The following is a 16,049-nucleotide window of genomic DNA, read 5'->3' as shown; positions in this document are numbered from 1 at the left end:
CAACCAATTTCCTATTCCAAGTCAGTAATTTACCCTCAATTCCATGGGTTTCCACCTGAGCTAACAGTCTCTTGTGTGGGACATTTTCAAAGACTTCTGAAGTCTATATTACCAACATCCACCAACTTAGCTCTGTCCATCACCTTTGTAACCTCCGCAAGCAACTGAGTTTTGTCAGGGATATTAAGCCAACAACACAGATACTAGCACTGCATGCATCTTGGTTAGCATGGTGGCTCAGTGGTTAGCACTGCTGCCTCACAACTCCAGGGACCCAGGTTCGATTCTACCTTAGGTGACTGTGTGGACTTTGCACATTCTACCTGTGTCTGCAGTCCAAAGCTGTGCAAGTAGGTAGATTGGCCATGTGACACTCCCATAGTGTACAGGCTAGGTGGGTGAGCCATGGTAAATGCAGGATTACAGGATGGGTGAATCTGAGAGGACTGCTTTTTGGAGGATCAGTGTTGGCTTGATGGACTGAATAACCTGCTTTTATACTGTAGGAATTCATGAATATAAAGTTGGGAACAGGATGTGGTGAATCATCTGGGTACCAGTGGGCTGCAGCCAAGCCGAAAGAAAGAGTTGCCCATTTAACACCTCCTCTGAAGTAGGGCAAGCAACAATGTTTGCAGAAGTTTCAAACAAAGACCTCAGTTTGGCAGGAGGTGTGATACTGAATGGGCTCATCTGATCAAGATCCTGATCAGAGAGAAATGCTGCGTCTCTGGACTGGGTTGTCAGCCACCCCCTTTCACTGTCAAGGAACATGGTGAGTCTGGCTTCAACTTGGCACTGGGAATGGTAAGACTCTGCCCACTCGACAGCCTCTTTTCCAGCTCTATGTTTTGCAGCAAACCCAGAAGTAGTACCACTATTGTCCTCCTCATTTGCTGTAGCCTGTGTGTGGACTCCTCAGGTTTGACAATGTATTTTTCAGATTCTGTACCTTTCTGTATAACTGTGGCCAAGATAGCACCAGTAAAACTCAGCTGAACATCCATATATAAAATCAAACTACGGTACATTCTGCTCAGTTTTGCACTGCATTTCTCTCTGATCAGGATCTTGATCAGATGGGCCTTTGGGCTGAGGAGTGGCAGATGGAGTTTAATTTAGATAAATGTCAGGTGCTGCATTTTGGAAAGACAAATCAGAGCAGGACCAATACACTTAATGGTAAGGTCCTAGGGAGTGTTGCTGAACAAAAAGACCTTGGAATGCAGGTTTATAGTTCCTTAAAAAATAGAGTCACAGGTAGATAGGATAGTGAAGAAGGCATTTGGTATGCTTTCCTTTATTGGTCAGAGTATTGCGTGCAGGAGCTGGAGGTTACGTTGTGGCTATACAAGACATTGGTTTGGCCAATTTTGGTATATTGTGTGCAATTCTGGCCTCCTTCCTATTGGAAGGATGTTGTGAAGTTTGTAAGGGTTCAGAAAAGATTTCTAAGGATGTTGCCAGGGTTGGAGGGTTGAATAGGCTGGGGCTGTTTTCCCTGGAGTGTCAGGGGCTGAGGGGTGACCTTATAGAGGTTCACAAAATTATGAGGGGCATGGATAGGATAAATAGATAATGTCTTTTCTCTGGGGCATAAGTTCAGGGTGAGAGGGGATAGATATAAAAGGGACCTAAGGGGCAGCTTTTTCACGCAGAGGGTGGTGTGTATATTAAATGAGTTGCCAGAGGAAGTGGTGGAGGCTGGCACAATTACAGCTTTTAAAAAAAGGCATCTGGATGGGTATATGAATAGGAAGAGTTTACAGGAATATGGACCAAGAGCTGGCAAATGGGACTAGATTAGGTCCAATATCTAGTTGGCATGGATGCGTTGGACGGATGGGTCTGTTTCCGTGCTGTACATCTCTATGATTCCAGCACATGGGTCTAGTTCATTCACAGCTGGAAAGACTAACCATCTGGCAGCACATCCCAGCCCATCTTAATCTCAAAGCTAAATGTGAAGACACATCAGAGGATGTCAAACTGAATGAAGCTAGATGTCAATTTGTTTTTAGCATCTGTCCCTCATCTAGACTGAATAATCTTGCTGAGTGAGTGCAGGACTTACCTCTGTGCTGTGTGTGTGTCCTCAGCTTTGAATGTGTAGTAAAGGACATTTTTGTGGTAAAGCTGAAACAGTACACTGGGTCCAGAGTGGTCATCATCCTTTGATCCCTTGATAGTAAAGCCCAATAAAGGCAAGCTTTCTGCGGCGACCTTGTTCTGTCACAAAACAACGAGCATCCCAATGTTAAACTTTTAATGAAGCTTTTCAACCAGGTCCACATACGTCAACATTGTCCCAATTACACAATTCGCATTTTTATTTTCCAATTGTGCTCTGGTCTTGCACCTCCCTGTCCTTTTGCAGCCCTCAGATCTCTGCACTCTAACACTTCTTGGTCTTTGTGCACCACCCTACCTTTGGCTCCCTGGGCACTGAGCTCTGAAATTCCCCTACTTATTCTCCTGGATTTCAATTCCTCCTCCACTAAAAGTCTTAACATTTTTTAAAAACAATTCCTGATCAAGCATTTAACCACTCTTTCTGATAGCCCTTTCTTTGTGTCAGTGCTCATTTATGTCCACTTACATTTCTTTGAAGTGCTTTGTCTCAGTTTGCTACTGTGTAGATGCTTTATAAATGCAAACTGTTTTTGTTGGCTTGTGACTGCTCACACATAAAAACAGCAGTGTGTGAACCTAAGAAGCCTGAGCCCCAGCCACTGGCTTGTGCTGGCTGGAATCAGCTTGAACTAGCTGAGCTCTGAGGAAGCGTATAAATCCTTATTTAGTGGAAGACAAAATGAAGGAATGCTACACCTTGGCTGGAGCCTATAACAAAAGGACACAGCACAGGTTTTTTAGATTAGCATGAACCAATGAAACCAAGACACCAATGTTCAGGGAGATAAGGAAAAAGCATAATGAAGGATTTCGGGCATGCAGCCAGTGAAAACCCCAGAAACGGAAGACTACATTGAGCACCCAAGCCATCACTTGGCCAGTATAAACTCCTATTCTCAGCCTTTATATTCTGTTAAAAATCACACAACACCAGGTTATAGTCCAACAGCTCCGAAAGCTAGTGTGCTTCCAATTAAACCTGTTGGACTATAACCTGGTGTTGTGTGATTTTTAACTTTGTACACCCCAGTCGAACACCGGCATCTCCAAATCATTTATATTCTGTGACTGTTCAGGGAACATCAGAGAAACCTAGTAAGTGTGGGCATAGATTTTAATCCCTGCTCACACCTGTAATGCTTATCAGACGCTCGAGGTAAAGATACAATTTCTGATGTGTTGGCCAATGTTCAGTGAAGAATAAAGGAAAGGTATACCTTTCTTACACCCCTCTGTGCATGTGTTCCAAACCAATTACCATCAGGGAGTGATTACTCCCTGCATGGTAAACTGTGTGTTTGTCAAAGGCAATGTCATCCCTCTGGTACAGAGTCCTTATTCATTGCTTCAAAATGGCCTTTTTGGCTTTTCCAAGACCTCAAACATTCCACATGCTTGGTAACATCACACAGATGGATCCTTCCCACTGTTTCAAGGTCCCCATGTCCAGGTTGAATTCAGACGTCGTTGCATGGTGTCTTGAGAGTGAGATTCTTCTTGTAAGTGCCCTGAATTTTAGATATTAATTGAAATGCTTACAATAAAAACCTAGCTTATACCAGATCTTATTACAGCTTCTCAGTCATTTTATTGTGCATAGGATGCATCTCTGTTGAGGAGTTTGCTTGCTTGCACAGTATATTGACCAAGTTTTCCTTATGCTGTTTATATTCATTTGATCCTTGTATTCCTACAAAGATCAAATTAACAAATTGGACAATATGACTTAATTACATTACATCTTTTGATCATTCCGGCTGCATAACTGGCATAATTCTCACCATTATATGCTGCCATAAATTAATCAGGTACATCATCAATTCGGGCTTTTTACTGCAAATTACAGTAACTAGTATTCAGTACCATTCTCAACTTATGCCTCAATTGACATCTGATCGATCACATTAAACACCCACTCCTGCAGTGGGTGTTTAATGTGATCCAGCTATTCACTGTGTCTCCTTTGACAGTATCTTCTCACATCTCAGGACAAGGCCAGCAGATGCATGGGAATACCATCACCAGCAAGTTCCCTTTCAAACCACATATAGTGCTGACTTGGAACTATTTCACCACTGTTGCTGTGTCAAAATTCTGGAACATTCTTCCTAACAGAAGTTTGGGAGTACCTGCACCAGATGATCAGCAGCAGTTCAAGACAACAGTTCACCATCATTTCTCAAGGGCAATTAGGGATAAACAAAACAAAACTCCAAAGTCTCTGAAGCATCAATTGCTGGTAAAAGGAGAATTGTATTGAATTTCAAAAGGACATTTACATTTGGTAAATGCCAGACTGATTTCAATGTGAAGTCTGAAGTAATGTACTTTGCTACAAAGAAAAGGAGTGGCTGCATAAAATAAATCAAACTAATTTTAAAGGATGTGCAAAGCAGACCTGGGTTCATATGTACATAAGTCATTAAAGATGGCAGGACAGTTGAAGAGACCTGTTAATAAGGCATCCTAAAATATCTTAATAGGGCCACAAAATACAAGAGCAGGCAGGTTATGATATAGAAGATGCTGGCTAGACCTCAGCTGGAGTATTGTATACAGTTCTAGGCCCAACACTGTAAGAATGACTAGAGAGAGAGAGGTTTACAGCAGTGTTTCCAGGAATGCAACATTTTAGTTGAGGAAAGATTAAAAAAAATGTTTTCCTTGGAGGCTAACAGGAGATCTGATAGAATTCTCTAAATTATGGAGGGGTCTCGATTATAAGGGAGAATTATAGGGAGAAACTATTATATTCTAAATTATAGGGAGAAACTATTCCCATTCACAAGATCAAGAGCCTGAAGGCACAGTTTTAAAATGTTTTGCAAAAGAGGCAAACATGAGAACAGACTTTTAAACTGAGTGAGTAGTTAGTGTAAGAAGTGCACTGAATATTAATAACATAGATTTCCTACATTGCAGAAAGAGGCCTTTTGGCCCATCGAGTAAGCACCGACCATCTGAAGAGTATCACACCCAACCACAGTCCCCTACCCGAACCCTGTAAACCCGGATTTATCATGGCTAATTCACCTAGTCTCATTTCCTAGACACTATGGATAACTTAGCATGGCAAACCTGCCTGGAAGTGTGGTGGAGATATTCAATTAATGCACTGAGTGATTATTTACACAGAATCAATGATCTGGGTTACAGGGAAAAGAGAAGAAATTGGCACCAGTTTAAAATGCGAAAGAGTTCATGCAAACACCGTAGGCTGAATGTCCTCCTTATGCACTGTAAAAAATTTGTAATATAGTTCCTTAAGTAAGGAAAACTGTATACATAGTACTCCAGGTGTGGCCTCATGGTTGCCCTGTGTAACAATGGAACGTGTCCTATTTTTTATACTCCCCCTTTCCAATAAGGGAAACATTCCATTTGCCTTCCTAATCATGCACTGTATCCGCATACCAACGTTTTGTGATTTGTACAAGGAAACCCAGATCTCTCTGTACTACAGCATTCTGCAGTGTCTCTCTAATTAAACATCATTCTGTTCTTCTCTTCTCCAAAATGGACAAGTTCACAATTTCTCACATTATACACCATCTGCCAAATGTTTGGTCATTCATTTATCCTATCTATATCCCACCACAGACTCTGTCTTCCTCACAGCTTGCTTTCCTTTCTGCATTTGTGGGCAAATTTGGCGACAATACAGCTATATCTGTTCAAGGGCAATGGGATAGCACGCTGAAAATCAAGATTGCTATTCCCAGAGTCATCATAAAAGTTAAAGACTTTAAAAATCTTTCAGAATTGTCCAGTTTATCTTACTCTCAGAACTAAGTTGATAGAACACGGATCAGGTTTCTATGCTTAGTATGAGTAACCTTTTTTTAACAAATAAATAGATTCTAGCTACAGGTATACAATTAGAGATAGTTAAAATTCTAACCCTGTAATGAAAGGCCCCTCTGCACTCATACAAGCAGACATAAACAAACTGAAGAAAAACCAAGGTATTTATTGTGGAGGGAAAAGCTGGGAAAGCAAATCCTTGGTCCCTGTTGATAAGATTTGCTGAGGTGATTTTTGTGCTGATCAGAAATCGACTTCTCAAAGTCCCTCCTCCAGATGCTTTCATTTATTTCTGGGAGGCAGAAGTTCACAGTGTGTTTTGAATAGTTAGATGTTTTTGACAGGTGCATATGCCAAAGCGCCTTTTTCTAAGTTGTAGACGTCTGTGACTTTTTAAAGGGATTCTGATTTATTAAAGCCATATCTTACAGTAACTGCTGAAGGAAGAATGAACTGGTTTCTTTCAGATATAAAGTGTTTTTATACTGCAGAGAATAGAGACAACTCTTGAGACTGCTAATATTTAATGTCTTCTTACTTTCTTGTTCAGAGCCCCAATCCCTTAGAGCCATTTCACATAGTCGACCTTTGTGATCACTAATTGTCTTTATTCCACAGGAGAAAGTGAGGTCTGCAGATGCTGGAGATCAAAGTTGAAACTTTATTGCTGGAACAGCACAGCAGGTCAGGCAGCATCCAGGGAACAGGAGATTCGACGTTTCGGGCACAGGCCCTTCTTCAGGAATGAGCAGAGAGTGTTCAGCAGGAGAAGATAAAAGGTAGGGAGGAGGTACTTGGAGGAGGGGAGTTGGAAATGTGATAGGTGGAAAGAGGTCAAGGTGAGGGTGATAGGTCGGAGTAGGGTGGAGGCGGAGAGGTCAAGAAGAAGACTGCAGGTCAGGAAGGCGGTGCCGGGCTGGAAGGATCCGGCTGAGACAAGGTGGGGGGAGGGGGGATGAAGAAACTGGTGAAGTCCAAGTTCATCCCCTGCGGTTGGAGGGTTCCCAGTCGGAAGATAAGACGCTCCTCCTCCGACCGTCGGGTTGTTGTGGTTTGGCGGTGGATGAGTCCAATGACCTGCATATCCTCGGTGGAGTGGGAGGGGGAGTTGAAATGCTGTGCCACAGGTTGGTTGGGTTGGTTCGTCCGGGTGGCCCAGAGGTGCTCCCTGAATCGCTCCGCAAGTAGGCGGCCTGTCTCCCCAATATAGAGGAGGCCACACCGGCTGCAGCAGATGCAGTAGATGATGTGGGTGGAGGTGCAGGTGAATCTGTGGCGGATATGGAAGTTTCCCCTGGGGCCTTGGAGAGAAGTGAGGGGGGAGGTGTGGGCGCAAGTGTTGCACCTCCTGCGGTTGCAAGGGAAGGTGCCGGGAGTGGTGGTTGGGTCGGTGGGGGGTGTGGATCTGACAAGGGAGTCGCGGAGGGAGTGGTCTCTACGGAAAGCTGATAGGGGAGGGGAGGGAAATATATCCTTGGTGCTGGGGTCTGTTTGGAGGTGGCGGAAGTGACGGCGGATGATGCGCTGTACATGGAGATTGGTGGGGTGGTAGGTGAGGACCAGTGGGGTTCTGTCCTGGTGGCGGTTGGAGGGGCGGGGCTCAAGGGCGGAGGAGCGGGAAGTGGAGGAGATGCGGTGGAGGGCACCGTCGACCACGTCGGGGGGGAAATTGCCTCACCTCAGGGGACCTCCCATCCACCGCCTCCAACCTCATAGTCCCACAACCCCGAACCGCCCGTTTCTACCTCCTGCCCAAAATCCACAAACCTGACTGCCCCGGACGACCCATCGTCTCAGCCTGCTCCTGCCCAACCGAACTCATCTCGGCATACCTCGACACGGTCCTGTCCCCATTAGTCCAAGAACTCCCCACCTACGTTCGTGACACCACCCACGCCCTCCACCTCCTCCAGGATTTCCGCTTCCCCGGTCCCCAACGCCTCATCTTCACCATGGACATCCAGTCCCTGTACACCTCCATCCCCCATCACGAAGGACTCAAAGCACTCCGCTTCTTCCTTTCCCGCCGTACCACCCAGTACCCTTCCACCGACACCCTCCTTCGACTGACCGAACTGGTCCTCACCCTGAACAACTTTTCTTTCCAATCCTCCCACTTTCTCCAAACAAAAGGAGTAGCCATGGGCACCCGCATGGGCCCCAGCTATGCCTGCCTCTTCGTAGGGTATGTGGAACAATCCATCTTCCGCAACTACACTGGCCCCACCCCCCATCTTTTTCTTCGCTACATTGATGACTGTATCGGCGCTACCTCGTGCTCCCACGAGGAGGTTGAACAGTTCATCCACTACACCAACACCTTCCACCCCGACCTCAAATTCACCTGGACAGTCTCGGACTCCTCCCTCCCCTTCCTAGACCTTTCTGTTTCTATCTCAGGCGACCGAATCAACACGGACATCTACTACAAACCTACCGACTCCCACAGCTACCTGGACTACACCTCCTCCCATCCTGCCCCCTGTAAAAACGCCATCCCATTCTCCCAATTCCTTCGTCTCCGCCGCATCTGCTCCCAGGAGGACCAGTTCAAAATACGTACAACACAGATGGCCTCCTTCTTCAAGGACCGCAATTTCCCCCCCGACGTGGTCGACGGTGCCCTCCACCGCATCTCCTCCACTTCCCGCTCCTCCGCCCTTGAGCCCCGCCCCTCCAACCGCCACCAGGACAGAACCCCACTGGTCCTCACCTACCACCCCACCAATCTCCATGTACAGCGCATCATCCGCCGTCACTTCCGCCACCTCCAAACAGACCCCAGCACCAAGGATATATTTCCCTCCCCTCCCCTATCAGCTTTCCGTAGAGACCACTCCCTCCGCGACTCCCTTGTCAGATCCACACCCCCCACCGACCCAACCACCACTCCCGGCACCTTCCCTTGCAACCGCAGGAGGTGCAACACTTGCGCCCACACCTCCCCCCTCACTTCTCTCCAAGGCCCCAGGGGAAACTTCCATATCCGCCACAGATTCACCTGCACCTCCACCCACATCATCTACTGCATCTGCTGCAGCCGGTGTGGCCTCCTCTATATTGGGGAGACAGGCCGCCTACTTGCGGAGCGATTCAGGGAGCACCTCTGGGCCACCCGGACGAACCAACCCAACCAACCTGTGGCACAGCATTTCAACTCCCCCTCCCACTCCACCGAGGATATGCAGGTCATTGGACTCATCCACCGCCAAACCACAACAACCCGACGGTCGGAGGAGGAGCGTCTTATCTTCCGACTGGGAACCCTCCAACCGCAGGGGATGAACTTGGACTTCACCAGTTTCTTCATCCCCCCTCCCCCCACCTTGTCTCAGCCGGATCCTTCCAGCCCGGCACCGCCTTCCTGACCTGCAGTCTTCTTCTTGACCTCTCCGCCTCCACCCTACTCCGACCTATCACCCTCACCTTGACCTCTTTCCACCTATCACATTTCCAACTCCCCTCCTCCAAGTCCCTCCTCCCTACCTTTTATCTTCTCCTGCTGAACACTCTCTGCTCATTCCTGAAGAAGGGCCCGTGCCCGAAACGTCGAATCTCCTGTTCCCTGGATGCTGCCTGACCTGCTGTGCTGTTCCAGCAATAAAGTTTATTCCACAGACCAATCAGCTACATATTGCTGCCTGAATCGCTATTCATACACAATGCCAACCCATCTATAACCTTCCCATCGTACTGTTTGAAGCAACAGCAATCAAAGCAGCCCTTACAGTTGGTGTCATGTGGCTTGCTTTCTGAAATACAATAATACCTCAACAATCAAATGTTAAGGAAGAGTATACAGTTAATGGCAGGATCCTGAACGGCATTGATGGACAGAAGGATCTTGGAGTTCAAGTCCATTGCTCCCTGAAAGTGGCCATGCAAGGAGATATGAGAAAGTGAAGACTGCAGATGCTGGAGATCAAAGTCAACAAGTGTGGCGCTGGAAAAGCACAGCACATCAGGCAGTATCCGAGGAACAGGAGAATTGACGTTTTAGGCATAGCAAAGATTCCTGGTGAAGGGCTTATGCTCAAAACATTGATTCTCCTGCTCCTCAGATGCTGCCTGACCTGCTGTGCTTTTCCAGCACCACACTCTCAACTCTGATCTCCAGCATCTACAGACCTCATTTTCTCCTGGAAAAGCACAGCAGGTCAGGCAGCATCTGAGGAGCAGAAGAGTCAACATCTTGGGCATTAGCCTTTAATCAGGAATGATGAAGGGCTTATGCCCGCAACATTGGCTCTCCTGCTCCTCGGATGCTGCCTGACCTGCTGTGTTTTTCCAACACCACACTTTTCAAACATGCAAATAGATAGAGTGGTAAAGGAAGTGTATGGCATGCTTGCCTTTATTGGTTGGGGAACAGAGTATAAGAATCAGGATGTCAGTTTGCAGCTTTATAATTCTTTGGTTAGGCCCTACAAAGTGTTGCATTCAATTCTGATTGCCACATTACAGGAAGGATGTGGGGGCTTTGGAGAGGGTGCAGAAGTGAGTTACCAGGATGCTGCCTAAAATAGAGGGCAGTGGCAAAAAGGAGAGGCTTGGGCAGCATGGTGGCACAGTGGTTAGCACTGCTACCTCACAGCGCCAGGGTCCCAGGTTCGATTCCAGCCTTGAGCAATTATCTGTGTGGAGTTTGCACATTCTCCTTGTGTCTGCATGGATTTCCTCAGGGTGCTCCAGTTTCCTCCCACAGTCCAAAGATGTTCAGGTCAGGTGAATTGGCCATGGTAAATTGCCCATAATGTGAGGTGCATTAGTCAGAGGGGGGTGGATTTGGGTGAGTTACTATCTGGAGGGTCTGTGTGGACTGATTGGGCCGAAGGGCCTGTTTCCACACTGTGAGAAATCTAATCTAAAAAACAACTTGGGTTGTTTGCTCTGGAGTGGCAGAGGCTGAGAGGAGACTTGATAGAAGTCTATAAAATTATGAGATGCATAGTCAGAATCTTTTTCCCAGAGTTGAAATGTCCAATAGTCGGGGGCATGCATTTAAGGTTCAAAGGAGATGTGAGAGGCAGGTCTTTGAAGGGCTTTTGCCCGAAACGTCGATTTCGAAGCTCCTTGGATGCTGCCTGAACTGCTGTGCTCTTCCAGCACCACTAATCCAGAACCTTTTACACAAAGAGTCCGGAATGCACTGCCTGGTGGAAGTAGATATGATAAGCAGTTAAGCAGATGAATATGCATGGAATGGAGGGATACAGACCAAGAACAGGCAGAAGGGACTAGTTTAATTTGGTGTCATATTTAGCACATCATGGACTGAAGGGCCTGTTCCTGTGCTCGACTGCTCCACGGTCCAGCTTTTTCCTACTTCAGTCCTCAAAAGTTAAAAAAAAATAAGAAGACATCTACTTATCAGCTTTTAGTTTCATTAATTTAGTCTTTACAGGCCTTTTATTAAAGTCATTAACGTAGAATGTAAACAGTTGAAGCCAAGCACTAATCACTGTGAGGCTCCAACAGCCTAAACATGGCACATTTATTTCAGTTCTGTTTCCTGTCACCCTAAAAACTTTTACATGGCCTCTTATCCAATGCCTTTTGGAGATCCAAATCACGACACCTTTGGTTCCCCTTTCCAACTCTACTTGTAACATTCTGAAAGTGTGGCCAGATAGATCAGGGCCTGAACGGCCAGGTCTGTAACCAGAATAGGCAATCTTTGAGCAGCCAGGCCTGATGGGACTTTCAGGACAGGTCAAGACAAGACAAAGGCAGGCAAGGGGAAACCAGGAAAATGAGAGTGGTTTGTGTTTTGGAGTATGGCGAACAGACTAGCAGGGTGTCCTGGGTTCCCACCATGACAATGTATGGAGAGATGGATATGCACTGATACATTGGAGGATGGACAGCGAAGGTAGCCCCAGCACCTTTTGTACATGACATTGGGGATCCCATTGGATGCAATGATCTTAACCTGGAAGATCAATTAGCTGGGGACCCAGATGTAACAGGGAAGGATTAGAAGGGACACCCAGTGGCCAGTCCCATAGTGAAGACTGGATCTGGCCCAGGAGCAGAGGTCCAACCACTTGGGGAGAGAGAGAGAGAGAGAGCCGATGACATAGCCTGCCAAGTTTAGCTGCATGGTTAGTATGTTATCCTAGTCTAGTAGCCAGTACTAATTTAGATAAGGATTGCAACAAAGACTTAATGTAGAAAATGATATAGCAATTAATGTAAGATTCAGGAGTTTTATCACAGAGGAGCAGAGGTTTGGATATTATTTAGCCTTTTGTATCTTCAGTATGTTTCATGAATAAAATGGTTTCGAATTGCAAATGGAGTTCTGACCATTTTATTTGTCTCAAAGCACGGACAACGAAAGAATTCCAATAAATTGTCAAACGTGGTTTCCCTTTGACAAGTCTACATTGACTGTCCTTGATTATACAGTGATCTTCTACTTTTACTCCCTTTATAATGGATTCCAGCATTTTTCCTATGATGGGCATAACCACCCTGTAGATTCCTGGTTTCTACCTTTCTGTTGCCTTGAATATTTTACCTTTGTGATTTTCTTTTCTGCTGGGACCGTTCCAGAACAGAGGGAACTTTGAAACACTGCGAACAATACATCCAACATCTCTTCAGCCACAATTTTCAAGATCACAGAATGTAGGTCTTTAGGTCCAAGGGATTTGTCAATCTTTAGAGTCATTAACTTTTCTGTAGTGATTGTGTGTATGCTTATTTTAAGCACCTCTCCTTTCTGGCCCCTATTTCTTTACTATTTTTGGATTTTTAATGTGTCTTCCACCATGATGATAGATGCAAAATACTTGTTCAAACCCTTTGTCATTTCTTTGTTTTCCATTATTAGTTCCCCAGTCTCACCCCTGTAAAGGACATTGCTCAATCCAGAGATACTTTCCCTTTCTATTTACTTGTAGAAGCTCGTATTATCTGTTTTCACGTCTCTTGCAAGTTTACTCCTGCTTTCTAATGCTTCCCTTTTTTGTGTAGTTTTTAATTATTGTTTGCTGATTTTAAAAAATTTTCCCAGTCCACTAACCATTTCAGTACTGAAAATCTATTTTCTCAATTTGATACCATTCTTAACTTCCTCAGGTGGCACATCTTTCTCACGTAGTTTCTCCTGTTTGATGGAATCTGTTTTTATTAAGAGGTTTGGAATACCTCAAGAAGTGACTTCTTTGCTTTGTTATTGCTTATTACTGCCCAATCTAATATACATCTATCACAAAGGGGCATAATTTTAAGGTAATTGGTGGAAGGTTTAGAGGAGATGTCAGAGATAGGTTCTTTACACAGACAATAGCAGGTGCGTGCAATGCACTTCTGGCAGTTGTAATAGAGTCAGATACATTATGGACATTTAAGCAAATCTTGGATAGGCACATGGAAAATAGTACAATAAAAGGTATGTTGGTTAGTCTGATGTTAGAGTAGGATAAAAGGCCAGCACAACATACGGTGGGCGGCATGGTGGCACAGTGGTTAGCACTGCTGCCTCACAGCGCCAGAAACCCGGGTTCAGTTCCCGACTCAGGCGACTGACTGTGTGGAGTTTGCACGTTCTCCCCGTGTCTGCGTGGGTTTCCTCCGGGTGCTCCGGTTTCCTCCCACAGTCCAAACATGTGCAGGTTAGGTGAGTTGGCCATGCTAAATTGCCCACAGTGTCAGGTAAAAGGGGTAAACGTAGGAGTATGTGTGGGTTGCGCTTCCGCGGGGCGGTGTGGACTTGTTGGGCCGAAGGGCCTGTTTCCACACTAAGTAATCTAATCTAAGTAATCTAATCTAATTTGGGCCTGGACTGTGCTGTACTGTTCTATTTTTTATGTACATCTTGATTTTCCAAATATTTCTGTGCTGTACTGAATTCAATCTTTGTTAACAGAGAAACTTGACATCTCTTACTTTGTTTCTGTCTTTTGGAATGTCAAATACCCTGAAATAATCAGTTCCCAACTTGAGGTCCCCATACCTCTGTAAGAGCCACTACTGTAACATTCATTTATTTCAGTTTGGAGAAAGTGAGGACTGCAGATGCTGGAGATCAGAGCTGAAAAATGTGTTGCTGGAAAAGCACAGCAGGTCAGGCAGCATCCAAGGAGCAGGAGAATCGATGTTTCGGGCATAAGCCCTTCTTGAAGAAGGGCTAATGCCCGAAACGTCGATTCTCCTGCTCCTTGGATGCTGCCTGATGTGCTGCGCTTTTCCAGCAATTTATTTCAGTTTGTTTGATCAATCTTGTTACAAATGCTGGCCAATTTGGGGATGAGAATAATAGTTTGCTCTTGACACTCATTTCCCATGAAAGAATGTTTAAAAGTCAACTATGATTAATTCAAAGCCTTCAGCCAAATATGAAAGATTTAATAGCAGGGCATTTAGTAAACAGTGACAGAACTGGACAGATTAGTTTGGATTTACATAACAGAGATCATGCTTGACAAAGTGAGTGGAATTTTTTGAGAATGTAACGAGTACAGTTGATTAGGGGGAGCTATTGGATGTGGTTTACTTGGACTTTCAGAAGGCATTTCATAAGAAATTAGCATGTAAAATCAAAGCAGCATAGGGCAGCATTTGGGGTAGTGTAGATTCAGTTTTTAGGGCTAAAGAGATCAAAACATATGGGGATAAAGTGGGAACAAAGTACTGAACAGGATGATCAGCCATGATGGTACCATATGGCAGAGCAGGCTCACAGGGCTGAAGGCCTGATCTTGCACAAGTGTAGCTGGAGTTGGTGAAACAGGGAGTTAGATGAAAGAGGCAGGAGGTGATCAGTCACTTTTCTCTCACGGCTGAGTACTTCTGTTCTTTATTATAAAAGTGAGGCAGTTTTTTGACACAGATATACTGCATGCAAAGAGTTCTGTTTTCACCCACTGACTTCAATTCATTGTTAAGCACATTATACTCCATTTGTAAAATCTCTGCCCACTTATTTATCTATATTCCTTTGTACTCTCCCCTTATGTCCTCATCAATATTTTGATTAGATTCCCTACAGTGTAGAAACAGGCCCTTCGGCCCAACAAGTCCACACTGACTCATTTCCCTACATTAACCCTGACTAATGCATCTAATATCACGGGCAATTTAGTATGGCCAATTCACCTGAGCTGCACATCTTTTGGAATGTGGGAGGAAACCAGAGCACCGGGAGGAAACCCATGCAGACACGGGGAGAATGTGCAAACTCCACACAGACAGTTGCTTGAGGCCGGAATTGAACCCAGGTCCCTGGCGCTGTGAGGCAGAAGTGCTAACCACTGTGCCACCATGTGGCCCGATAGAAATTTACTTTCCTATCTATCAGCGTGTCATCAGCAAACATAGCTGCTGTACCTTCAATCCCTTCAAACAGGTCATTTATATGAATTGGAAATGGTTGAGGCCACAGCACTGATCCCTATGGGAGGGTTGAGGGGTAAAGGGAGAGATGAGAGAGATGAAAGGAGGACGTAGAGGAATAAAGGAAGAGAATTGTGCTGACAATACTTACTCCACTTGCTCTGTAGGTGTACAGCACTTTTTCATGAATGACAAACCAGAGTTTCTTCCAATGTCTCTTGTTCCTCTTACACCTCTGGAGATATCCACTCATTGACACTCCCTCAGCTGAAGCTTCAACCTGACAACCACCAAATATCTCATTAGAAAAGAAGGCAAATTATGGGGGATTAGTCAGTCTCACTCGCAGGGAGAGGCCTCCCTTGGGGTCAACCTCATTAGCAGAAAGAGGTCTTCCTTGGGGTCAGTCTAATTAGAAGGGAGACATTTCCCTCTGCGTCAGCCTCACCTGGAAGATAGGTGTATTGTGTGATTGGCCTACCTCCTTCAGAGCCATTGGAATCCTCTTCTGTTTGCGGAGGGAGGTTGTGTGGAAACTGTGAAACACTGACGAGAATGTAGTGCTTGGTGAGTGAGCCAGTAATGATGGAGCCTTTTCACTCTCTGTTAATAATTCTGCAAAGATTCAAAAAGCATGTTCAAGTGAGGATTACATACAGGATGGTGAAGGCGGCGCTTGGCATGCTTGCCTTCATTGGACAGAGCACTGAGTTGGAACATTTTTTTATGGCTAACCACAAGGCCACATTTAGAGTACAGTCAGTTCTACT

General features: G+C 45.4%; 1 protein-coding gene across 1 annotated transcript in view; it reads right to left on the bottom strand.

Annotated features, from left to right (window-relative positions):
- The window catches only part of fgd5a (FYVE, RhoGEF and PH domain containing 5a), a 143,754-nt gene that overhangs the window by 2,747 nt on the left and 124,958 nt on the right, over positions 1–16,049 (bottom strand). The window contains exons 17-19 of the mRNA XM_043708646.2: positions 15,761–15,894; positions 15,431–15,559; positions 2,075–2,229 (exon numbers count right to left, since the gene is read on the bottom strand). Of these exons, the coding sequence (XP_043564581.2) occupies positions 2,075–2,229; positions 15,431–15,559; positions 15,761–15,894 (418 nt within the window). The remainder of the gene's footprint in view (positions 1–2,074; positions 2,230–15,430; positions 15,560–15,760; positions 15,895–16,049) is intronic.

Source organism: Chiloscyllium plagiosum, unplaced genomic scaffold (assembly GCF_037043375.1).
Source record: "Chiloscyllium plagiosum isolate Xiang-an unplaced genomic scaffold, Cpla_swu_hap1 HiC_scaffold_14, whole genome shotgun sequence".
NCBI classification, from domain to species: domain Eukaryota; kingdom Metazoa; phylum Chordata; class Chondrichthyes; order Orectolobiformes; family Hemiscylliidae; genus Chiloscyllium; species Chiloscyllium plagiosum.
Note: the sequence above shows the minus strand (reverse complement) of the source record. Positions and strands in the feature narration are given on the sequence as shown.